The sequence below is a fragment of the Vigna unguiculata genome, chromosome 4, assembly GCF_004118075.2.
Source record: "Vigna unguiculata cultivar IT97K-499-35 chromosome 4, ASM411807v1, whole genome shotgun sequence".
Classification (NCBI taxonomy): domain Eukaryota; kingdom Viridiplantae; phylum Streptophyta; class Magnoliopsida; order Fabales; family Fabaceae; genus Vigna; species Vigna unguiculata.
The window spans coordinates 31,144,596-31,172,518 of record NC_040282.1 but is presented as its reverse complement, the minus strand read 5'-3'; the positions used below and the strand labels follow the sequence as shown (position 1 = coordinate 31,172,518).

At 30.1% G+C, this 27,923-nt stretch overlaps 2 protein-coding genes and 1 long non-coding RNA gene across 3 annotated transcripts; all 3 read right to left on the bottom strand.

Annotated features, from left to right (window-relative positions):
• Positions 1-2,143: 2,143 nt before the first annotated feature.
• LOC114181744 (programmed cell death protein 4) lies at positions 2,144-5,444 on the bottom strand. Its single transcript, XM_028068288.1, has 4 exons — positions 5,358-5,444; positions 4,786-5,194; positions 4,347-4,441; positions 2,144-4,203 (listed from the first exon to the last, which is right to left on the bottom strand). Exons 2-4 carry the CDS (start codon positions 5,024-5,026, stop codon positions 2,371-2,373), a joined length of 2,169 nt encoding a protein of 722 aa, XP_027924089.1. The 5' UTR covers positions 5,027-5,194; positions 5,358-5,444; the 3' UTR covers positions 2,144-2,370.
• A 4,393-nt stretch (positions 5,445-9,837) lies between these two features.
• On the bottom strand, positions 9,838-13,215 carry LOC114181248 (co-chaperone protein p23-1-like). Its single transcript, XM_028067651.1, has 6 exons — positions 13,048-13,215; positions 11,133-11,319; positions 10,882-11,044; positions 10,761-10,798; positions 10,600-10,657; positions 9,838-10,225 (listed from the first exon to the last, which is right to left on the bottom strand). Exons 1-6 carry the CDS (start codon positions 13,050-13,052, stop codon positions 10,110-10,112), a joined length of 567 nt encoding a protein of 188 aa, XP_027923452.1. The 5' UTR covers positions 13,053-13,215; the 3' UTR covers positions 9,838-10,109.
• A 6,754-nt stretch (positions 13,216-19,969) lies between these two features.
• LOC114182417 lies at positions 19,970-22,072 on the bottom strand. Its single transcript, XR_003604083.1, has 3 exons — positions 20,978-22,072; positions 20,672-20,895; positions 19,970-20,461 (listed from the first exon to the last, which is right to left on the bottom strand). It is a non-coding gene; the product is annotated as an uncharacterized LOC114182417 (long non-coding RNA).
• Positions 22,073-27,923: the final 5,851 nt, after the last annotated feature.

Sequence of the window (27,923 nt, the reverse complement as noted above, 5' to 3'; positions counted from 1 at the left end):
GGGTGTAAATTATAAGGTATATAGAAGTTAAATTTATATATAGTTTGATAATTATGACTTGTTTTTGTATATTTTTGGTTTTTGTAACAAAAGTGCAGATTTTAGTTTTGTGGTTTTGATGTTAGGAATTTTGATTTTGTTAAGAATTGGAGAACCCCTTATTCTCATCTATGACTAGAAAGAAGGTCTTATGAATTGCTTTTGCAGTGTAGGATTGGGATTGAAGCGTGACATTATTGAATATAGCTATTGCGTGGGAATGTTGGAATCCAACACTTTAGAGGATGCCATGAAGTGATCCAAAGCAACTCTTACAATTGTTTAGTTTTAATTAGGCTTATTGCTCACCACTGTTTTTTTTTCTTTTCTTTTTCTTGTTATTTTCTTGAATTATTAGTGTTAGATGTTATTTTTACACACAACTATATGTTTGAAATCATTTTAGTGTCACAAATTTTGGCATCCATATTTATAATAACATTAAATCTCATGAGTTGATTGTTATTTAACATAATTAAATTTGTAGTATTTATAGTATAGTTTAAAAAATTATTTACAAGTTGATCAAAATATTATATATAAGTAGGTACAATTATGTAATAAAAGTGGTAATTATTTTATTTTTCTTATTCATTTAGTCACAAAATTATAATATTCCTAAATGTTTATAATTTTTGTTACTAATTTAGCTATTAAAAATTATTTTAATTAAAATAAAAAAATATCTATTAGCAACCAAAAACTAATGATTGTTGTATTATCACATCTGCGACCAAATTAGTGATTGATTTTTTTTAATTTAATAATTTTTTTCACGTTAGCCACTAGAAAAGAGAGTTGCAAAATTTTTATTTTGCGACTGAATTAGCCACCGAAATTTTAGTAGCTAAATTGGTCTCATGGAAGAAGGTGACCAAACCTTTTAGCGACTGAAATTTTAGTTGCTATTTAGCGACCGATTTGTAATTCGGTTGCTATTTGATTTGCCACCAAAGTTTTCGCAACTATATATTTTTGGTTGCTATTTTGGTCGCTAACGGTTTAGCGACCAATTTTATACCTTTTAGCGACCGAAATTGGTGGTCGCTAAAATGCATTTTTTTTATAATGAGTATCGGTGAATGCTGAAATGAAATACGATTGTTTTTCCTTGTTTGTTATTATAATCATTGATTAGTTATATATATAGCTTATAAGGTCATGGTAAATTAAGAGAAAGATAAACTAAAAGAATATAAAACTATAATAGAATGATATACTAAAATAATAGTATGTGGTGTATTGTTAATATTAAGGTAATAATATATTAACTATTATACCCTCACACTTAAGTTGGAGGTTTCCGGATCTCGATTCTGCAGTAAAAATCTCGAAACACATCAAATGGAAGTAAGCCTCCTGAATTTAATATTTTAAAATTTATATATTACCATGTAATGAATTAATCGGATTCATATATAATTTTTAATAATGATTATTAAAATAGATTATGATTTTATATAACTTCTTAGTATTAGTAAAACAAAACAATTGTGATCTTTATCCCTTTTCTTTTCCACAAAACCGAGAAAGAACCTTGGCAAATCCGTTGAAGACGTAGAATACGATGTACTTGAATGTGTCCCACCCTCTTAAAAATCATTATTGAGATTAAAGAAAAATAAAAATGGTCACCGCTACTGTACCCTGAAAATCAGTATACAATATCGTCATGCTAAGCATTACAAATGGCATGCATGAAGCATAAGCATAAAAATGAGAAAAATAAGGACATTGTTATGGATTCCATTACAGGTTCCCTTCCACAACAGAACAGAAAGAGAATTGAGAAAGAGCCATTTATGATTTCCACAATCTCAGGTTTAAAATATATAGTTTTCAGTTCACATAATTGACTTTCTAAATTAGTTTCTCTATATGCAGCTTTCTGCTTCAACATGTCTTTCTTCTTTCCCTTGTTGCAGTATGTCTCTAAATCTTCTATGATCCATTGTGGAATGGATTCATCTAAGTTGGTCTTAATAGAAAAATATACCAAAGAACCTGCCAAGGAGGCTGGTCATTAAATAACACTTAAAAAAAAAATTGATTACACAAAAATACTACTGTATTGAATTATTATAAACTATATTTGGCAATTCAATACCAGTTTGGATTTATATGTGTGCCTAATTTATTTAGAACTGAAAACTGTAGTGGGGTGAAACTTCAGCTCCTGTGAGAAGAAAACAAACAGAAACAGCATGTGTGGAGAAATTTTCAAATTCTAGTTGTGCATGCACAGTGTGCATCTGATATCTGCATGTGTATACATCTGATTCAAGTGCAGATTTAAAGAAAGTGATAAAGAAAAACTAATACTGATGATGATTAGTGAGTGCCATTCTCTGTTGCATGTTCCTGTTTGGTGAAACAAAATGAATTGTCCAACCATCCATTAGTCTTTGCTCTTTCAACATAGTATGCAAACTGGTTTTTAGCATCAGGAACATCTAAGGCCAAATCATCAAGAGATTCTGCAACCCTTCCAAAACCCTTGGCCATTTGATTCATGGTTATGAGTCCTGATTCAAAACACTCCTTGAGCAAACCCCACAACCTCTCATTCTTCTTTTCAATGGTTGTCACCAAAGCTTTCTTAACAACCTCATGGTGGAAGAATGGCATTCCTAGCTCTTTCATGCAGCGACATGCCTCCTTTATTTCCCCTCCAGACTCATACTCTTCCAACAGCTTCCCAATCATGTCTTTGACATCCTCAAAAGCCCATCCAGGCCTGCTACTTCCCCCACCACCCCAACACCTCAAGATTCTCTCCCCTGCAAGTCTAGCCTTTAGCAATGACTTTGTCATTTGAAGAACTCTGCTCCCAATTGAACCTGGCCCCAAACATTGTGCTCCAATCTCTTCAAGGTGTTGTGGAGCTAGCACTTCATCCACCACTGCTCTGGCTAGAAACATAGCAAGATCCTCAACAACAACAGGGTTGTCCAGAGCAGTGTCATCTGCTGACTCTATCAACATCACAAAACCACTCACAACATCATCAGCTGGGAAACACAGAGATGACAGCAACACAGAAGCCATTTCCTTCTCTCTATTTTTCCTATCCATTGCCAGAGTTATCAGTTTTTTAACGAAGATTGCATTGAGTGCAGCACAGTTCTTGCTGTTTTCTTGCTCAAGACAGCTATTTACCTCCAATATATCACCTGATAAGAAGTACTCTTGAATGATGGACTGAGTCTTTACCTTGAAACTTTTGGCAGCACTATCTTGTATTGCGTTCCTTTCTGGCTCTACTGAGAGTGATTTCAAAGATGACACACATAACCAACCCTCTGATGCTGCTTTGGAAATAAGCTTCTGCAGTATTCCTCGTGCGTTTGGTATGTCAAGTGATAAGTCATCAACTGTGTCAATTAACCGACTGAAGCCTTTGGACATTTGGCTTGTGTTGATGAAACCTTCTTCAGCTGCTTCCTTCAAGAGATCTAATAGTGGGGATTCTGCTTGACGTCTCTCCATTGCCATTATAAGGGCCCGTTTCACTATTTCGTGATGGAAGAAAGGAACTTTCAGATCTTTGATGCATCTGAAGGCTTCTTTCTTGTCACCACTTACAACATACTCCTTCAAAAAGTTGTTTATCTTAGCTTTAACATCATCCACTGTGGTGTTCTTACTACCTCTCCAGCATCTCTCTATGATTTCTGCATGAAGAGGTGCTGCTAGATAGCTTTTCTCAGTTTTTTTCAACACATCAACCCCTTTTGAATCTTTCGCTAAGTAGGCCATCTGTTTCTTCAAAAATGCAGGAGGAAGTATGTCATCAACCACGGCCCTAGCTATGAAAAGTGCTAGAACTTCAACTGCGTCTGGTATATCTACAATCAAGTCATCTGTTGATTCAACTAATTTGCTGAAGCCCTTGTAAACTTGTGAAGGATCAAATACGTCAGCATAAAGTGCAGAGAGCAGAATAGCAGCCATTTCTTTTTCTTTGTCATGCCTGTCCATGGACATAGAGACAAGTTTCTTGACAAAATAGTAGCCATACTCTGGTTTCCCCAATTCTTTAACTTCATTCATTGTTGCAACAACATCATCAGTGGCAAAATATTCCTCCACTATTACTGTAGCCTTTTTCTTGTAGCTATCAAGCTCTGTGTTCGGCTTCTTTTCATTTGAATGGTCATATTCCTACAAAACCATATATACTTTCATGGTTGTTGGTGTCACAAAGACAAACATTTTCAGAAAAACAAATAAACACAAGACCATAAATTTAATCCATTTAATACTAGTTATATAATACAAGTTACTGATAAGATTTTATCTCCAACCTCAGTGCTGTCATAGTTTGGATCATTAGGATCAATAACGCTTGAGTCATCTGTATCAAGCAATCCACCCCAGGTACCTTTTCCCCCAGAACCACCTGTGCAATCAGAGTAGCATAAGAAGGTTGCTTCTTTGAGTTTAAGGAATGCAAATCTGTTATCATATAAGGTTTTATTCGCCAAAAAACTCCAAAGCTAGATCATTCTAGTCTGGCCTCAGGAACCAAAAGGCAGATCAGATAATAACAATATGATTATTCCAATGTTCCATGAATAGTGTTCCAAGTATTTAGAAAAATAAGAAGTCCAATTATTACGAGAGTCTGAAGAATAAACAAGCCTATGAACATCACTAATCACATACATTTTATGGTAGCTACTTGGTGAAGAAGTCATCAGGCATTAAAAAGAGGAAAAACTTGAATATGCGTAAAGACTTCACCTTTCTTTGGACGTCCATCTTTTTGAGAATGTGATTGTTTATGAGTTCTTGGACTTAGAGTGCTGCACTTGCCTTGAACCTTTGGGGACCTCGGAGATTTTGGAGACCTAGCAGAGTCAGGGGACCTTGAAGATTTTGGAGCAAGTTGCAATGGAGAAACAGACAAAGGATCCGCACTTTCTGCTGCAGATCGATGAAGCTCACGATGCTCATTTGATACATAACCCTCAGAGAAATCCATTACACTTGAATCAAAACTTCCACTCTAAAATCACAGAAGTCATATATACTCAGAGCACATTGCCAACTTCTGAATAAATCAACCACTCCTGTCAATAATAAGTCACAAGTGCCTCCAATCTCTAATTTGCAACACAGTCTTTCTTCACTTCTTTACATACTTGTGCCACTGCACATGATCAACAACTTACATGCATAAATTAAATGCATATATACCTCAACTTTGATAATGCTCAAAGGATATTGCAGCAACTCAAATAACACAATGCAGCAGAATGGAAATATTATAGATAAACCAAATGATAACCTTCCTTGGACAAAATGCTGAATACCTAAACACATTGCAAGTGGAATGTAAACAACGGATTAAGAAGCATCAACCTCTGAAATAATCGTTGTCACTTCAAACTGGTATTGTCTGCAATCAGTAATTCTCAAAATCAGGTGTGTGAGTACAGAACTTACAAATTGATTTGGGAATTTCTTCTGTCACTTTGTTTAATGGTGTTGAAGGTTAGGAATATCTTAAGAGTCAGGCCAGAGAGGCTTTTCATGCATTCAGACAAAGTTCAGATTTATTACAAGCTTTGACACATCAATCGTTACAAAAAAAAAAAAAATAGTTCTCTACAATGCCAAGATAATATTTTATCACAGTAGATGTACATAGTTATAAAATTTCCAGAGAATTATGCCGGGTGTGTCTTACAATTTCTTTAATATGTGCCATTTGATTTGTTAGAGAAAGAAGAGTTTTCTAAGAAAGCACTTTTGTCCCATCTATGTCGAAATACAAGAGACCTTTTAACATCTAAGCACAGGAATCAGATTAGACATTTTTCATATTAGATTCACGAACATCCTCATTCATCAAACATAGACCCCCTCCAAATGAATTGTATTTAGACATCAATCCTAACTAAGTTGTCACTTCATATTTCAGCGATCATAAGAACATTTCAAAACAATCAATATTCAAAACGCTATTTTCAATCAAATTTTGGAGAAAAATTGTACGAGATTACCTTTTGTCATTGCTTGGAAAACAGCATTATCCATGGATTGCCGGAAACGGCTTTGAGATTGTGCAGCATTCGGATCAAAAGTATGTGTACGTTTATTATCTAGTTTTAACTTTGGAGTTGCAGTTAGTGACAGGTTTTTCTCTTTCCTTTTTGGTTTTTGGGTAGTAATGCAAAGAGAATAGACAGTGTTCAAAGGTGGTTGCAAAATTTTAGGTTTCCGTGTGGTCGGAAATCAACACGTTGTAACGTTCTGAACGCTACGGTTTCATAAACTTTGCCTATAGAAACGGGAGATGAAACCGCAAAGGAGACCAAGTAACAGAATATTATGTATAAAACAGAAATTATTATTAGATTAATTAATGAAATCTGTATTCGTTCTTTTTTTTCAATGTCAAAAAAATGTTATTACATAATCTTTTTATTAGAAATAGTTAATGGAGTTTAAAAAATATTGACAAAATATAAATGAAAAAAAAAATAATAAAATGAAATATCTATAATCTATAACTATTAATAAGGGGATTCAATGTGTGCACATTTTACTATCCATTTTACTCTTATCAATATAAACTACTTATTAATCATTTTTATAACTATTTTTTTTATAATTATTTTTTAAGAATATAATTTTTATAAATTTAATAAAATTTTCTATTTTAATAATAATTAGAAGAGTTAATTTTTATTTATTATCATAAAATAAAGGTGAAGACGCATGCGTTTCTATCGGTAATAATAAAAAAAATAACAAATAATGGTATAAATTAAAACAATAATCATAAAAATGTTATAAAATTGAATTAAGAGAATATTTAGATAAAATATATTAATAAAGAGTTAAATTGAAGAATAATTATAAACAGTAAAAAAGGTGAATTACCTTTGTAATTAGTTATAGATTGTAATTCACACAATTGGTAAAATAGGCAAGGAGTAATTCATGTTCAAATGAATGGTGGATCATTTTATTCAAGGATTGAATTTTAATACTCTTCCTACTTGTTAGCGGATAAATACATACGGTGATTTTAATATTGAAGGATCATTTATTGACTTAAATGTATTCGAATTTAAACATTTTCTTTTTCAAATTTGAAAGGAATTATTTTCGTCTCTTCTAATTTAAAATAATCCACTCTTCCTTCTTTTAAATCTTATTATTTTTTTATAAGAATTAGAGTCGGAGATAATCACTAGCAAATTTAACATACTAGGATAAAACTATGTTCGTCTCATGAACAAAAATTATATTTAAAGGTTTTATTTACAGGATAAAGGAAATAAAAATAGGTTTAATTAGTTGGATGCTATCCATTTTGTAGTAATGTGTCAATTTTTAGTCTCTATTTTTAAAACTGTTTCAATTGCGTCTCAACTTTTAGAAAGTGTGTCAATTAGGTCTCTATCAAACAAAATAATTCTAACGACGTTAACGGTCTCACATGTTAATTTGTGATTTTTTTAACTTTTTTATTATTTTTTTGAAAAAAAAAATTTTACCACATGTCAAGTTTCAGGTGTGACACATGACACTATTAGTACAACATAACAACATAACAAGACAATGTCAAATGTTAGTGTCACTGCTAGGTGTCACGTGTCATTGTCTTGATTTCAATTTAGTCCTTACATATGTTTTTTTCTTTCAATTTAGTTACTACATATATTTTTATTCAATTTAGTTCAATTTTTTATTCAAAATAAAGTAATATTATATCTCTTAAATTTGAGACCAAATTTATTACTTATATAAATATTATACTGATATATAAATTGTATGATTAAATTTTTCTTTAATTAAATAATAAATCAAATTTTATCCATTAATATATGATATATTAAAAAGGTAATTAATGTTTAGCTTTTGAAAAATATAATTAAATTTAATTAATTAAAGAAAAAATTAATCACAAAATTTAATTTGTATAACTACAAATATGTATGATATTAATAATTTTAAATTAATGTATTAAATAATAATTAGTAATTCAACAATTAAAATTAAATGGTGAATTAAATTTTATCAATTATTATGTTATATGTTAAAAAGACAATTAATGTTTGGCTTTTGAAAAACGTAATTAAACTTAACTAATTCAAGAAAAAATAAATCACAAAATTTAATTTGTATACTATAAATATATATGATATTAATAATTTTAAATTAATGTATTAATCAATAATTAGTAATTTAACAATTAATATTAAATGGTGAAATAAATTTTATCAACTAATATATTATATGTTAAGAAGGTAGTTAATGTTTAGCTTTTAGACATAAGTGAGTATCAAGACAATTCTCTTGATAGTGACATTGCTGGCCACATGTCAGTGCCATGTGTTATACAATGACTTGCACATGACAAAAAAAATATTTTTTTAAAAGAAATAAAAAATAAAAAAATCACAAATTGACACGTGACATGTTATTAAATTGTCTTTAAAAGGACCTAATTCACACACTTTTAAAAAGTTTGGACGAATCGAAACATTTTTAAAAGTGAAAACCAAATTAACACATACCCATGAAAATGATATCATCCGACTAATTAAATTATAAAAATAATTAATTTATAGAAGGCTTTTTTTGAAATTTGTAACAATGTGGTATGTGATTTTGGAAAAACTGACTCGTCTCCTAACCTTAGGTTCACATCTCTGATTTACTAGAGGCATTTTATATATTTCCTAAATTATCACAAATTTGTTTTTATATAAGTATTAACATGATCCTAAATGACTTATACTTCCAATGGTTAATTAATGAATGAAACTTTGTTCACAGAGACCAACCCTCGTTCAATTAACAACTAAACACTGTATAAGTCATACTAGTTAAGAAGCATAATAATATTTTGAACTATTTTTAATCCATCTTTCTAATTTTCTTTTGATTATCTATTTTGATCATTTTAATGATGTGATAATTTAAGATTGATTGGAATAATAGATTAAAAAGGAGTAAAAAAACGGATCAAATTATTATTATCCAATTACAAATATGTCGATACAAAACTAGAGAATACTTTAACATTTATTGTGGTGCATAAAAATGCTAGAAAAGGCAGGGAGAAGCCTCCGTATTTCCTTTCACACAAAAAAAAAAAAAATTCTCTTTTCTTTGATTACAAAGTAAATGAAGAGAAAATTTTAAAATTTTAAAAATTAAAAAGTTTATTTTTAGTTCCGAACCTTAAATACAAAATTAGAATAAATATAATCTTTTAAATCCAATTATTTCAATGTTCAAAATTGATATTTAAATTAAAATATTATAAATTGTAACTTAAAAGCTAACATAAAATATTATCCAACACATAAAATATAAGTTAAACCTTATTAGGTTGAAAGATTTATATCAAATTATTTCAAAAATTTGGAAATCAAAAGATAGAAACAAAAACAAATCTCAATTTCACATCTAATGTTTGACCCAAAATTAAATTATTCAGAGAATAAGAGAAAAAGGTTTTTGATCTAAATATCAATTTCTCCATATTATTTCCCTCTACTGTATCTATTCATTTTATGCAGTAATCTTTTGGAAAAACTGCTTGTGGAAGAAACTATAGCCATCCTGCTTGTTTTTCTTTTCACAAATACTTACGAACAAGCATTTTCAAACAGGGCCTTCAACTAGAACGAATTGAAAACATCTACAACAGTTGAATGAGCATCCCATGTTTTGAAACATCGATCAAAACTCGTAAATTTGCCCCCTTTTTTTTTTTTTTGCTAAAACGAAGGCTACATCTACGTTTGTTATTTGATCAGAAGAAGTTAGTTTCACTGAAAAGTAATGAGCTCATTGTCCACTGCACTCTAAGCGAAACATATACATAACATTTTCCATTCTCAAACAATATTATGTATGGTAACGCATATATGTCTAGCTTGTTAAAAACTCCTGGGTCAAAACGCTGAAAATAAGTTAACATGCCAGAACAGAACCATTAGTTAACCCTGCCAAGGTTTTCAGTAAGCAACCTTTCACGAATGCTTGCCTTGTCCTTTACATAGGAGAAGCCATGTTAGGGTTCACGAGTGTCAAATTGTTTAAGCTTTAGAATCAGGTGCATCCTTTGGATGGGCGCTTACAACATCCTTTGTGTCTGGTACCTTACTGGTAGATGCTTCTGCTGCATCCTCCTCTTCTGTGTCACTCTCATCATCTGTACAAAATGACCAAGAGAATAGTTAGCTTCAGCTAAAGCAAAATGATGGAAACTGTGTTACTTGGGTTTGGTTGCAGCTAGTTAGCTTCATCTATCACTTCATTTTTTTTTTTAATCCGCAATGTTAGTTTTTAGTATCTGTCAGGAGTTGAACCCACACAACCTTTCTCACCCTCCCTTTCAAACCCACCAAACCAGCCTCATATCTCCAAATTGTTAGTGAGGGGAATAGAACCCACAACTTTTCTCAACCCTTCCAATCTTACCATTAAGTCAACCTTATAGCTCCAATGTATCATCACTTCATGAAAAAGGAAAGAAAAAGCATGCTGTATCTCATAAATATCATGGACAAAACTATATATGTTTACCATCATCATCGCCTGCAGCATCAAAATCCAAGCCTTCACCCCCTCCCATGTTCAGCTTCTGCAGTGAAAATGAATTTAAGGTCACGACTCAGAGTCCATCTACCAAAAAGTATATGTATAAAACTATATTTTTATTTTTGAGTTTCGGATACAGTACTAACAGAAAAATCAATGTCTCCGAAGTCCATGTCAGATGCAGCTGAAAAGGAAAAACGGAAAATGAGACAAAACTAATGTAAAATGAAAGCTTAAAAATTCAGAGAAATTTTGAAAATAACTAACGTTGATTTTCTGGCTCCTCATCTTCATCTACCCATTTATCCCAATCAACTTTCAGGAATACTGGAGATTTCCCTCCCTGCTTCAACAATCTCTCCCACCACTTGTTCTCAGCCTTTTTTACCAAGTAGCAAATGTTTCTTGAACCCACACTAGCTTTGCTATTCTGAGAAGACATAGTAAAACATACCAGTTACAATGTAAATGGAAAAGGTTTTATTAACAAAAAAACAATCAGCTAGGGATGCTCTTACATTTACATCAATCGCATCAAACAGCTCAATGTCAACTTCATAAGGAATCTTCTCTGAACCAGCAGTTGCAGAAAAGTGAAATTTTCCTTCTGGCTCCAGTTTGAGCTTAACATCCTGGGCATCAGGCAACTCAACTGTTAAGTAGAGTACATCGGACCTCTGAGCCCATTTGACAGAAGGATGGCGGCTGTATGATAACCACAAATATCAGGAAGAAATTTAGAGTAACACCTTGGAGGAACATATAATTGTAGACTTGCCAAAAACTGTTTGGCCATGTGAGAAAAGATTAATAGAAGTGTTTTGGGATGGAAAATAGATTGATTGTGACCGTGTATAAATAAACGCTAATTTAAGTAGACAATGCAAAATAAGTTTTATTTCCATAATTGCAGACTAAAAATAGCTTCGGATCATTTGGATGAACACCTTGAGGAACACTTGAGCAAGAATGGAGTTTTGACAATTCACTAGTCATCAATAATCATGAAAACATCTAACACTTATTAAAATCTTTGTAAAGGCTTGGTCATTAATTTTAATTTCTAGCCTTCGAAGTAAACCCCAAATAACTTATTTGAGTTTAAAATTTTCTTTAAAGAACTCATCTAGACAGGATCAGCATGCTCCATAAGTGCTTGCTGAAATGGACAAGTCCAAGTAAATTGAAAATAAGTCCACGAATTGAAGCCTAAATGTAGTAATGAAAAACATACAAAAACATTAAGAAAAAGTGAGAAACCACAGTTTGGTTTTTGAAGATCAATAGCATTGACAGAACCATTTGGTTTACGACACCTAATGGAATGAGATTGCTAGACACCAAATTCAGAGATTTTCTTTTCTAATTCTTCATCAAAATGCAAATAACTAATCTAAAAGTATATAATTTTTCAGCAATGAAGTAGCAGGAAACTTAAAGATAACCCATCAAATCACTGCCCAACTACAAAAATAAAAAATAAAAGAAAAGTGAACAAGACATAGAAATTAAATGCTGACAGCTGGCCTACTTACATGCAATTTCTTGACTTCAATCAATCAAACTATAAAATCTTGGATAGAACAGATTTGATCCTAGATAAGATTCTAAAGCTAAAATGATTAATTTGCTGTCAAAAACGTTTAACCAGGCATCAATTTTTCTTTTTCTTCTTTCAATGCTCCTGAATGGAACAATAATTCATGCATTTACAATGAATGGAAAAAAATTGTTTTCTTGATCTAAAACAACACCAGACAGTTAAAATGGTACATCAATCTCATGAGAGATAACAATTCACATACATGGTTTGATGTCACAAAAAATCATTAAGCCACAGGTAAGTTCAAGAACAAAAGGTACACCTGAGACCAAATCTAATCTTGTCACCGGTGAAAAATGAACAGGGTACCACAATTAAGACATTTCCAAATTGAACAATAAAAACATGAAATCTTCAAACTAACTGTTTCCTCCATTTCTCGCTCCGCTAACAGCAAAAAAGAATCCCAACTTACAGTGATTTTCATCATATTACAATGAAACAAGCAAAATAAATAAAATACAGAGAAGCGGGCGTAATCTAAACCCTACCCGACCTGGAAATAAAATGAAAGTCGTCACTTCGTAGCAAACAATACGAACATCAACAGATATATAATGGTATTATCGGTTCAAAGAGAATTTAAAATGCCAAAAACCCTAATTAATTATTTTCTAAAAAAATAAACAGACCAAAAACAAAGAAGAACAGAACATGAAAAAGTAAATACAATTAAAAGAAATCCAAAACAACAAAGAACTAAGAAATTTACCCAAGTTAACAAATATTACTAATTAGCCGAAACAAAGAGAAAACACAGCATGCATGTGTTCTAAAATTTTGTGTTCAACCACAGAAGAAAATGAAAATGCATATTCTGAAAATCGCACCTCATCTTAGAATAGTTTTTCTCTCTGGAAAACTCTCGAGAGTAATCGGTTTGTTTTGTTTTCTCTGGTTAGGGAAGCGTTCCGACACCTACAGTAAGTGAAAGATTTGATTTTGTTTTGTCCCCTATTTAGATTTTCAGCGTGCACTCCTCCTAATTTCTAAAATAGTATTTTGCCCCTTGCACTTCTATGTATTCTTGTTTGTTTAAATTTAGTCTAATTTTTTTTATTAATTATTAAATTGGATTAGTTTTTATTAATTTACTTCACCGATAATATTATTGGATCGAGTTATTTTAACTCGACTATTATTCTAATAAATTTCATTTGTAATTGAATTAAATTCTATTAAATCTTAATTAACTCATGTTTATATAGATTGAGTAATAAAATTTAGTATATCCTTAAAAGTATTATTTAAGACACTTACACTTCTATTATAGAAAACTTTTATTATTTTTAATTTATTATGACTTAATTATTATTTAAATTAATTTTTATAAAAATTATAAATTTGTTTAAAATTTTAACTTTATTCAACAAAATCAAACTCAGTTAATAATAAATTATAATGAGTTAAATCTAACATAAAAAAACAAAAATCCAACGACACCCAGCTCAATTTAATATTTCTTTTAACGAATTTGATAATAAGGTTATTTAATACCTAAACATTATCACTAAAATCACCTTTAAAAGTTTATATGGTGTGACAAATTGACAAATTTAGTTTAATAAATTGATGCAAATAACACCTAACAAATATTTTTTATGAAATTCAAGTAAAACTTCTAAAACTTAAGAAAATAAGTTAAAAAAAATTAATTGAGTTAATTTTGTGCTCCCAACTACTCGGATTTGATGATGAATGTGTTGAATAATTCATATTGTGGTTAATATTGTGTTAAATTGTAATTTTTGGGTTTAGACTCTAGCATGTGATACTTAATCTTCATATTTCATGAACTAAACTTGTTTTTAATTGTTTTCAAAACATTTAAATCTATTGAAATGGATTCTAATTAACATGTTGAAATGTTAGTAGCTATGTTACAAACTTAAACATTTGAATTGATTAAGAATTTAAAATTGTAGAACTTCTATTAAGAATTAAATTCGCTGTATTTAACCAATTTTAATGTGAATCAATCAGTTAAAATAATATATATATATATATATATATATATATATATATATATATATTAAGTTATTTCATTCAATTTAATTAAAAAATAAACCAGGTGAAATTTTTTTAACAACTCATTTTAAAACATATTTTAACCACTTGTTTAACAAAATTTGCTTCTATCTTGTCTTTAAATAGAAAGCTTGAAATAATATTTAGAAGAGTAAATTTTAAACATTTTTTTTAAACATTGAAATCCTATTTCATTAATTGAAAATCTTTCTTAGAGTTATCCTAATATTTTATAAACAAGATCAAATTCAAGTATTGCATTATTTTTGTTGTGAATCACCTAACACTGCTTTTAAAGGAAGATGATATTTGCAACTCATTGTCCATGTGATTTTGTTCTAATTTTGTATTTATATTTTGTAATTTATCTCTTGATTAAAATTGTCAAGATGATTTTTTGTTATTAAACTTCTTAATTTGGAATTGTTACAAGATTTCTTGTTTAAAATATTATATATTTTTTAAAATTTATTATTTCACAAAATTTTATTATTTATTTCAATTTAAAATTCATAAAATAATTTTAGTATATTATATTTAATGTACATTATAACCATATTAAATATATTTTTTCACGATAAAATATTAAAATTATTTGATTTTATCTTTTAAATGATAATTTTTTATTGAATTAAATATGTTTGCACGTAAATTTAGAATTTCTTCTTAATATTTATTGTTCTCAAACTTTAAAAATAATCAACATGATTATTTAACACAATGAAGTTAAATATCTTTTTAGTATTAAACGGTTTCCTAATTGAAACGTAAATAATTCAAACACTAAACGAGATGTCGTCTGACACATAAAAAAACTTAATTCAATTTATTAGGAAAATTATATTTATTGTTTTTAAAATTTGAGACTAAATTATCAAAAGTTAAAATAAATTTAAATTTTAAATCAAAATTTAGAAATTAAAAACATATTTAAATTTTTTCATTGTAAGCTTTAAATTTATATAATTAAATTTTTAAATGCAAATTTAAAGTACGGATACATTAATCTTTTTTTTTCCTTTAACCTTTTCCATTCTTTTTTCTTTCACTTTTACTTTTCTTCTCTCACCTCTCTTTCCCTCACCCTTCACAATCACACACTGAACCACCCTTTCCCTTGGCTCACGCTTCACAATCTTTGCAAAAGGTGAAGAATTCGTAAGTAGTGGTATTTCAAACCACCATTTGATTTAATCCTTTATATTCTTCTTTCGTTTTACCATATATTCTTTATATCTTCACATCACTTTATTTTAAAATGGAACAAATGAAACTGAATTGAGTGATGATGCTTTGACGTAATTTATGATGTCATAGGTAACAATTTTAAATTACGTGACACTGCTAATTCATATTCAAATCGCATATAGTTGTCGGTAGATGAAGAAATGAGGAGTCACAACTCATTACACTTATCATGTCAATTAGATATAATATTAATTTATACTATTTAAGTAAGTACAAACGTACTAATTAATTATCAACTAAATAGTGTTATATTATTTAAAATTATTACATATTTAGGTTAAATCTCACTAAAAAAATGTGTTTTAATAATTATTTAATTTCGTCGTTAAACGGTTAAAAATCGGTCACAAATCATTTAGTGATCGAAATAGAAACTAAATAATAGTATTGGCAAAAATTCTAGTTGCTAATCAATTAATAACTGAATTGAAATTTAGTCGCGAAATAACCACCGATAGCTAAAAGGATTAGTCGTATTTTACTCTTGGAGACCAATTTAGTCACCAAAAATTTCGTAACTAATTCGGTGGCTATCATAAAAAATTAGCGACCCCTTTTTTTGGTTGCTAACAAGAAAAAAAACATAATTTAAAAATACTTTGGTTGCTAATTCGATCACAAATGTAATAAAATAGTGACCATTAATTTTTTGGTCACTAATAATGAATGGTTTTATTTTTAATTAAATTACCTCTTGGTCGCTAAATCAGTGGCAAAAATTAGAAACATTTAGCTACAAATATGTTTCGATAGCTAAATCAATGGCAAAAAAGATCAGCAACAATATCTTTTGTGACTACATTTATATAGATAATTTTACCTGCTTATACAAAATATTTAGACATTTAATTATGCTAAACAAGAATCAAGTCAAATATATAATGTATTAAAGACTAATATAAAAATTAAAAATATATCTATTACATGATCCAATATAAATGCAAAATGGATATAGCTCTAAGCAAATATGAAGTCATTATACAATTAAAATTATTACCTCTATTGCAAGTTCACAACTCCTAAATGTTGTCTCTAGTTCTATAAAGTGATAGGATACAAGTTAGAGAATCCAAAATATATTAATTAATATTATATATCAATTAAACTTTAGAATATGATACAAACTAGCCCATAACTACAAGGGTACTACTGCCTTCAACAATACACTCCACACTAGACACAAGTTTATATCAAATGAATCCAAAGAAAAGAATCTACTTATCAAATGAAATCCCACAATTTATTGACATGCCAAGATCAATGTCATCCTCTAATCTTACTGCCTTATTGATATTAAAACTCTTTTCCACAATGAAATACATCCAATCATGATAAAATCTTTCACATCAAAAGATATTGAATAGAAACTCCAGATAAAGAATGATAATCTACTCACACTCAATCATGATATTAATCAATGTCTGAGAGGAAAAAGCATGAACCAACCAATTATTACATTTATGTGACCACTTTGCTTTGAATAAACAGATAAACTCTTCTATTTAAACAAATACACATTCCTTGATTTCCAAAACCCGATTTTAAACATTTGAACCCATTTTCCCCGTTAGAACAATTTTCCTTGTCAATATTTTATAAACTGCTAAATTACCAATCAATTTCCCTTGTCAATATTTTAAACCCATAATATGAATACGTGGTGGAATTGTGAGCCTAAAACAAAATAAAAGAAAATAAGATCATAATACTCACACTTAATCACAAACCTCAATCTCATTTAATTCCAAATAGAGTAATTAATTCCCAAAATCATAAAATACGTGTATAGGTTATACAATTTTCAATAAAAGCAAGTCAAATGCACTAATTCACGATGAAGCAACGAAAATATAACCTAACAAACCAAAACCCTAAGTTACTTACCATACAAGATTCGAGTAGTAACATAAGACAACACAGTAATTTGAATCTGATGTTTAAATTTAAATGTGTAGTAGGACAAACCATAACCAAGTAGATGGGAAAGATGAAGAACAATAAACAACCTATAATGGTAGAATGAGAGATATGAGCAATAAACTTACCAAAGATAAGCCCAACGGCGGTGAAAAGGTGAAACCGATGAGAAAGAGGAAGACAAAGTGTGATAAAGATCGAAGTGAGGAGGAATCCAACAATGAGGAAGAAGATGAAGAATACAATGTGGTGTGGTGAGGAGGAAGACGACGATGTAGCATGGTATGATGAGGAAGAAGTTGGTCGTGAGAAAGAAGACGAGGAGGAGTTAGTATCTAGAGATTGAGGTGTGAGGTCAAGACTTTCGAAGGAGAGTATTATTATTTTTTTCATTCTACCCATAATGTAATAAGGGATGGAAGTATTTTTTGATTCTAAATTATTTAGTCCAAAAAAGAGAGGAAATCAAATTTTTTTTGGATAATTAAAACATTATAAATTTCATGGAAATAAATAGTTATTTGTTAAAAATTTGAAATACTATAATAATATATTATTTTTAAATTTTGAAATATATTAAAATTTAAATATAATAATGTTAGATGTTAAATTGTTAATAATTTTGATTTAGAATATACATCTAATTAAATATGGTTACTACAAATATAGTTATAATTATATTATAAGGTTATAAAAACTAACAAATTTATGATAGTTGATATAATATTTATTTCTAACAAGAAATCAAAATATTAGTTTCTAATTTTATTCTTTCTACTAACCAAAATTGTGTCATTAGAATAAATTAATAGTAACTAAGAAAATAGTTTCTAATTATGTCTTATTTAAATAGTAAAAAAAATTAATTTCCCAAAATGAAAACGTAAATAATTGGTTAAATCATTCCAGAGGTCCCCATATTTGTAGCGAATTCTCAAGTAGGTCCCCCAATTTTTATTTGACTCAATTGGGTCCCCAATTTTGAAAAACAACAACAATTAAGCCATAACCGTTAAAGTTGCATAAACAACATTTCAGATGATGAAGTGGACAAGTAAAACAGATACGTGTCAGTGGTATTAAAAATTAGTTGTAGCCTACGTGTCAAATGTGAAATAAATTCATTGAAACCCTAAATGGATTCATCTTCTCCTCAACATCTTCTCCACTGAACTCATCTTCTTCCTTGGAGTTATCTTCTTTGAACTGGTGCATTTCTTTCTTCATCCTCAAATGTCGCTTTGCCATTCTTGTTCCTCTTGCACTTGTAATGGTTGGGGGAAGAAGAACCCTAGTTTATCTTCACGTGGTGCTGGAGGATCGAGGAGTTTGGGTTCACAACCCCTTTGCTACTGTGGAGAGAAATCAATTTTAAGAACTGCGAAAATAGCAAAGAACAAGGGGAAACAATTTTGGGGTTGTTCAAAATATAAGGTGAGAGAGGTTGAAGGTATGTTTTTTGTGTTTTTAAATGGTATATAGGATATTTGTTTTTGTAATTTTGTCGCAGATTGGAAATGAAGATGGTGGATGCAATTACTTTAAATGGTGTATTGAAGATGCCATTGAAGAGATTGGTAACAATGAGAATTGCGAAGGAAGGGGTGAAATTTTGGTGAAGACTGAAGAAAGTGATGGTGATAGGAAAACGATTACTAACTTGGAGAAATCAGTTGTCATATTTGAGAAATGGATGAAGGTGTTGATTGGGATGGTTATCTTTGTTTGTGTGGTTAATGTAATTGTGCTATTAATGTTGATAAAGAATGCATGATTAGTTGTTGCAGTGTCCCTTAGTTGTTATAATTGGGTCCCTTAGTGGTTATAATTAGGTCCCTAATTTAGAATGCTAATTTCCATGTACTATATTTATATTTAAGTATCAATGAATTTGGAAGTTATTTCCATTTACTGTTTTAAGTGTACCTCATATGCTAATTTTAAATTTGATTCTACATACAATTAATGAAAAGCATGAGACTTGTAACTCATAATAGATTCCATATCAAGAGATCCTGAATTCACGCAAAGTACATCAAAAAAGTGGTTCAACCACCAAGTAGTAATATTAAAATACATAACAAAAGTGGTGGTCCAACCACTCATTAGCAATATTAAAGGATGTCTTCATGCAACTAAAGAAATTAAAAAAGTTCCAAAGTGACCTTAAAGGTTCACAGCTGTTACAAAACAAGATCACAAAAAAAAAAAACACATGCAGCTTCATGACATTCGACCCCTTCTAGCATTTAGTTTCACTCTGGCATTTAATGCACCTCGTGATGGCTGGTGGGATGGTTGAGTTGGAGTTGGCTGTTGGGATGGTTGAGATGGAGGTGGCTAGTGGGATGGTTATGGTGGAGGTGGTTGGTGGGTTGGTTGAGGTGGCTGGTGGGATGGTTGAGTTGGAGTTGGTTGCTGGGATGGTTGAGGTGGAGGTGGTTGTTGGGATGGTTTAGTTTGAGTTGGCTACTGGGATAGTTGGGGTGGATGTGGGTGCTGAGATGGTTGAGTTTGCTGTTTAGATGCATCAATGGGTGTTGTTTGTTGGGATCCTTCAGTTGGACGTTGCTGTTGGGCTTCCCTTAATTGAGCCATATGAATTTCAATTGCTTTCGGACAAGCCCTTCTATTGTGCCCAATTTGCTTACAAATACAACAAGTTTTATGTAAACCACCTTTTCTCAGTCTTGTTTCATCTCTTCTGATCTCCCATTGCTCTAATCTTCTTTTTTCTTCGGTTTGCCTGGTAAAATTCTCTTCGAGGGGGGTAAGACATCAGGGTATGGAGTTGTCTCCCATAAACTCTGACCATTGATGGGAAATATTATGGAAGTGTATATCTCTTCATAAATGGACTTCTTAAAGACTGTTGGGATGAAGTCTTCTCCATTGAGGTTTAGAAACTTCATTGCAGATAGTGAATGGCAGCAGGGAATACCACTTATACTCCATTTCCTGCATGTGCACGATTGTTCGTCTATATTGACAACAATCTTCTCCCCTAATTACGAGATGTGCCTAACTTCAAATAATTTCTCTGCTGACCAACTGCAATGACACATAGAACACCAATAATTAAACAACTTTCATTTTTTCAAGTTAAACAAAATTCAATCCTTACATAGGAATCCAATACTTTGTTAATTCTGACTCCTTTTTAAATCTGCTCATAATTCTAGGACAAATAGATATACAATCCCATTTGGTTGGATATAAAATCAATGACCATTGAAAACAATGCAATGAAAATTGTATTACCTGGGTGGGATTGCAATCAGATGCTTAAATGCATCTTCATTCACATCTTTTATATTCCTCATCTCCCTTTCCCATGCTTGTGGGTGTGTGGCTGCAGCTGCTCTCCACATAAGACGTCTCAGACTTTTGGCTGGAAATTTCTTTCTGAAATTGGCATACAAGTGCCTTACATAGAAATGTTGATCAACTCCAGGCAGAAGTTCTTGTATGGATGGTAGCAGCCCCTGACAATATCATAAATAAAACAATAGGTTAAAATTTTTCATATCAAATAAATGTGGGAAAAAAGCTTGAAGTTGAATGTACCTTTTGCTGATCATATATAAATGTATAGGATGTACACACTACAGGTCCACCAAGGTCCTCAATAAGCAGCTCTAAAAATCAGGACCAGGAATCCTTATTCTCAACCTCCACTACTACATATGCAATAGGCAGCATTTGGTCATTAGCATCTCGACCAATGGCTGTTAACAACTCTCCTCCGTATTTCCCTTTCAAGAAAACCCCATCCAATCCAATTATAGGTCTGCATGAAATGAAATTGTCTTTGCATGCTTTCAAACATGCGTAAAACCTCTTGAATATTGGCTCCCCTTCATTCTCCTCAACATTAACTTTCACTGTTGATCCTGGATTTCTTGCTAGAAGTTCATGCGTGTAATCATATATCCTTTTGTATTGTTCTTTAAAGGACCCTTCAACATTTTGTGCTGCAATCGCTTTGGCCCTATAAGCCATACACCTTGAGATATTAACATTCCATTTTCTACTATTTTTTTCACGAATTTCAATTCCTTTTACTCTTGGATTTCCCTAACTGTTTTTTCCAGTTTCTTACTCATCTTCTGCCCTTCTATTTAAACCAAATCGCGATTCAGATATGGAAAACCTCTAGAGCAATTCGATTCCAGCACCTTCTGCCCCTTCTATTCTCTTCGGTTCGCTTCGCTTCTCTTCGTGCAAGAACCCTAGGTCGATGCTTTCCCCCAAATCTATTTCAAAATACTAAGTCCTCTAGTATTCTCGACCTTTTCTATTATTCATTTTTCAAATATAATTTTTAAAACTTAATTATTAATTAATTCTGATTGAGCCACGTCAGTAAAAAACAACACCTCAGCATGTCCAATCACTGTTCATTTAATAGTCATTGACGACCGTTAACGGTTATGGCTGAATTGTTGTTGTTTTTCAAAATTAGGGACCCAATTGAGTCAAATGAAAATTGGGGGACCTACTTGAGAATTCGCTACAAATATGGGGACCTCTGGAATGATTTATCCTAAACAATGTTTTAGCTACAAAAACTATTTAGTGACTAATTATCATATTAAATATATTTTATAAAATAATACTTATTTTGGTCGCTAAATTTGTGCTAAAATATTACGTATTAAATAATCTTTTAGCGACCAAAAAATTTTGGTGGCTAATTACTATATTAAATATATTTTAGAAAATAAAATTTATTTTAGTTGCTAAATCGACTGCTAAAATATTACATATTAAATAATATTTTAGTGACTGAAAATATTCGGTGACTAATTACTATATTAAATATATTTTACAAAATAAAACATATTTTGGTCTCTAAATTGGTGACTAAAATATTACATATTAAATAATGTTTATGACTGGAAATATTCGGTGACTGATTACCACATTAAATATATTTTACACAATAAAATTTATTTTGGTCGCTAAATCGGTGGCTAAAACATAATATTTAGAGACTAAACATTTTCAGTCGCTATAGCAATAAATATTACTGTATATTCATTAAGTCACTAAATCGGTGGTTAATTTGTGACTAAATTATTCGGTGGCTAATATCGGTAGCTAAATTGCATTTTTCTAGTAGTGCCTACTTGGAATAATTTCAGGAATAAAAAATTAAAAATAACTCCGAAACAATGTACGATTTGAGAGAAACAATACAGACACTGGGGATATGATTGGACCTACAACCACAAGACTCCATCTCATTCTTATCAGACATATGAATTCATATTCCACATTTGATTATCAGTTATGGACATCAAAACATTGGTACAATTATAAATATTCCTTTCACAAGGATATTAACCATTTATCAGCCAAAAAAAAGAGATATATGCTCTCTACATAACCTTGACAATGTCAAGCAAATATAGGATAGTCCCAAGTTTGACCCATAAAATATCCTAGCCTAGGGTGATATTCTGAATTATCTAGATATTCACCTACTCTGTAAAACTTTCTTAGACCCTAACATAGTCTCTGCCTTTCATCTCGTAGAGTACCAAACTGCGACTTTCCAAATACAAACGCTCTAATAGCATTTTAATCTCAACTCATTGAAACCAGACTTAAGATTTTTTTTCTTAACTAACATATTCTTGGACATTTTCAAGGATAATAAAATGTGATGATTATCAAATTATATCATTTTCTTACCAATAATACGTACATAATCCAAACAAACATAAAGAGTATACAATAATAATAAAACATATAGATAACTTTTTTTGTCCAAATTCACAAAAATAAAATAATATTTTCTTTTAAAATAATGATGTTTTAAAATAATACAATATAAAATAAAATAAGAATCGAAGTAAGAAAATTAAATAAATAATTATATCTGAATTAGAATATTGTAAAGAAATATAATAACAAAAATATAAATGAATATAAAGGATCTTTGCATAATTGAAAATATATGAAATGAAATGAATACACTTGACTAGTATGTAATTGGAGATAAATTAAATAAAATAATAAATAAAATTAGTGTATAATTAGAGAAAAATTAAATAAAATAAATAAACATGATCAATTCGTAAATGGAGATAAATTAAATAAGATAAATTTAAAAGAAATATAATTAAGACCGATGTATAACTACTGGAGATCAAATAAAATAAAATAAAATAAATAAACATGTACGTAATTGAAGGTAAATTTTAAATAAATATGGTCGGCACATAACTAAAAATAAATTACATAATACAAATATAAATAGATAGTGTAATAATTGAAAATTAGTTAAATAGAAGTAAATAAAATAATATATAATTCAAAATAAGTAAGAATTTAATATAACACACCTGAGCTTATTAAGATTAATAAAGAAAGAGTTTAACCTCAACTCCAATACCTTTTGGGTTGAAGGAACACACTGCAATATTTCTTGAAGACTAAAATCTCTTTGAATCATTTGCTCCAAACTCTCTCTCTTTCTCTATTTCTCTTTCCTTCTCTCTTTCTCACTTAACTCACATTTCCCTCACTCCTTCCTTTCATTCATGTATTTATAAGCTATGGGTAGGGATGACAATGAATCAGATCGGACACGCATAGTACATACCCGCAACTCGACCCGTAACAAAAAAACCACTCACTACCCACATGGGTAATAAGTACCCACGCAGGTACCCATTTATAAAATACTCGCGAGTCTTTTAAAACTTGCAAGTACCTGTAGATACCCACAAATATTTAAAAAAATATATTTTATAAATTTTTAAAATTAAATTTAAATAAAATTGCAAAAAATGTAATATTAAATATAATTTTAATATAATAAAATATAATTTTAATTAAATTTAACTCAATAAAACATATTTTTATTTTTATTTTTGTGTGTGTAACGAGTACCTACGGGTACAGATAGTATGATATCCCGCACCCGATCTGTTTATAAACAGGTATTAAAATACTTGTTCCCCACAGGTAACAAATACATATAGGTACCAACTATTCGTCACGGATTTTATCCTCGGATACCAGCACAAGTATTTTGGTCATCCCTAGGCATGTGTCATAATCCACGAAGTCCAAGTCAAAGTGATTATGACTTACATTTAATAAAAAGATAAGTCTTATCTCTTTGTCATCTTAGCTCTTTCTTTTCTTTTTTTTTCAAGTAACTTATTTTTCTTCTTTCTTTTGCATCTTCCTTTCTCATTCATACATATTTAAAAGTGGGTACCAAACTGACACATCTAAATGAAAGTGGGTATCATCCGACTAATTAATCCTACATATTACGAGGCCACACTTTTCCAAAGTAATTTATGTACATTAAATGTAAAATATTCCTTCTTATCTCCTTTTTCTTTCTCTCTTTCCTTCTCTCTTTCTCTTGTAACTAACATTTTCTTCACTCCTCCCTTTCATTCATGTATTAATAAGCCATGAACATATGTGATAATCCACCAAGTCCAAGTCAAAGTCATTGTGACTCATATTTAATAAAGAGATAAGTCTTTTCTCTTCTTCATCTTATCTCTTTTTTTTTTTTTTCACGTAACTTACTTTCTCTTCATTCTTTTGCACATTCCTATCAACTTCATACATCCATATGCATTTAATTCAAAATATTTCTTCTTATCTCTTTACTTAAGTAACTTAATTTTTCTATTGGTTTCTTTTATACTTCATTAATTTATAGGCCAAATTACAATGCATTTTGAATTCTAAGTCATAATTACTTTTGTTAATGAAGAGATAGTTAATGTAGCTTATCTTTTTCTTTTTCTTTTCTTGTTTTTAATATTCATATACATCTAGATAAAATTACTGAAACATTAATAAAAACGTAAGATTTTATAACTCTTATCTTTAAAGTAATTAAAGTGAATCATACAATTTATTTTAACACGTGACATTTTCAAATATCATTAATATCAATTTAAGGAAAGGAACAAAATTAATTCTATCCAAAATAAATTAAAACTCAATTGATTAAAATAAAATTATGAAGATAAAAGTGAATAATAAACATAATTATAAAATTCAAATTACTAATTTTTCTATTGGAAATATGGGCATGCATACGTTATGTTAAAAGTGATATGATAAATAATATTAGTTTATTTAAAAATAAAAGAAAAAATGTGCTAAAATTTTCTATATATAGCATTGCTTTATTTAAAAGTTATGGGGATAGAAAAAATAAATAATAATAAGATAGATGAAATAAAACACTACTAAAAAAACTTATATTTCCTGCCAATTTTGTTTTGAATTTTTTTTGTAGGAAATACTTATAAATTTTGTTATGAAAAAAAGATTTGTAGGAAATTGCTACCAATTTTTTTACAAAATATTTTGTATAAAACACTTTTTACAACAAATTTTGTAAGAAATACTTGCGAATTTTATAATTTTGTAAGAAATAATTACCCACGAAAGAATTATCTGTCAATTAAAATTTTTAGAAAAAATAGCAGGAAAAAGTCTTTTCTTGCAATTTTTTTAATAAATTTGCAAGAAAATTCTCATGTAATATGAGAATTTGTAGTAGTGAAATAAACAGAAATACATGGAGAGAATTATTTATAGTTTTAAGTATTATTAAAACTACTTTAATTCACTTTAAAGTATCAGCAGCTGTGAAATGATACCTTCCGTCTGCAATGAATCTGCACCCTAATTTCCACACTGAACCACTTCAGGACAAAGTTAACTACTTTCGTCACCTTTGATGAAACAAAGTTATATAAGGAGCCAATTTAGACTGCTTTACCAACCTTTGATTAAAAAAAAAAAAACAAAAGAAAAGTGTGAATGTTTACTTTAGCAGAGAGGAAGAAAAAAAGTGAAAGGAAAGAAAATAGTGTTAGTACGTAAAAATAACTCCCTTGAAAATAAGTTTCCTAGTTTCTTAGCATTTCTATTGCTGAAATTTAAATGATGGCACAACAAGCAATACCATCCTTGTCTTCCTCCGCACATAAATGGGTTGATGATGTATTATTCCTCACTTTTAGGTGATTAGAAAATAAGTTTAAATGGATCTTATTTTTCTAAAACCATTTTATTTATTTGAGTAGTCTTTAGGTGGAAGGATCAAATTGTTGATGTGGGTTTGAGTTTCAAATCAACATAAAGGAAAAATTTATCAAGGACTTACGTTCAAGTTAATGAGAGATATTTGAGTGAGTATACGAGTAAAAGTGATTATGAGATGATAGTACTCCCTGTGATAACATTTATTTATAGACATGTAGGCTTGTTAATACACGGAGTATAATAACAAATATGATAAATGAATTTTGTTAATTATAAGTAAGTTTTGTTTATATCACATAAGCATTATCATATATCTCATAAAATATATATAAAAGATAACTAAAATATCACATAGATCTCACACTTGATTCCTTTGCTTCTTGAGTCCTTTTAGCGTCTGCCAAATAATAATAATATTGTAAATATGGGTCGAGTAGGAACATAAGCCCCTCAAACTTGAAAGTTAATAACTTTTGTAGGTGAACCAAGTTATTAAATAAATGAGTTTATATGTTGTTTTTAGTTCACTATATCGTCGCACTTTTGGACGCTTAACTTATACTCAAATTTTCCCAAGTTGCTCATGCTTTTGAACTTATATAGTCACATTTTTAGGATGCTTAATTTATACTCAGATTTTTCTGATTAAGTCCATGATCGAACACTTATCAGGTACTTGGAGTGTTTTCCAAATAAGTTCATGGTCAACCACTTGTAAGGTACTTGGGGTATTTTTCAAGTAAGTCCATGATCGAACACTCGTAAGGTACTTGGAGTATTTTCCAAGTAAGTCCATGGTAGAACACTTATAAGGTATTTGGAGTGTTTTTCAAGTAAGTCCATGGTTAAACACTCTTATGGTACTTGGAGTGTTTTCTAAGTAAGTCTATGGTCGGACACTCGTAAGGCTCTTAAAGTGTTTTCTAAGTAAGTCCATGATTGGACACTCGTACTCGAATTTACTAAGTTACATCGAGCTTCTTCTAAACTAGGCTTGCTTTTCAGAATACTCTAGTGTTATAATGTGGTGTTCCTTTTTGCTTTTGAGGTTGTTTTCATGACACATGTCTCTTCTTGTCTTTCTTGTACAAGAAACTCAACTATGTATCTTGTTTTTGAGTTTTTTTTTTCATCACATGTACCTCTTCTCATACTTATTGTATAAGATTCATCTCAACTATGTATCTTGCTTTTAAGGTATTTTTCATGAAGCTCGGTCAACATGTAGTTGACTTGTGTCAAGCTCAAGCACCTTTCATTATTCTTTATCATGAAAAAGGATGGTTGTCCCCATATTCTTCATGCTTTTGGACATAATGATTAGATAGATAATCGACAATTATACCCTGTACGTCCAAATTGGATGATTACCATTGATAACTACTTAATGTAGGATGTTTCATCAAATCATCGTCTGAAAAACAGTTTGCTTATGTGTCTGACATTATCATACTTCCTCATTTGAATTCTT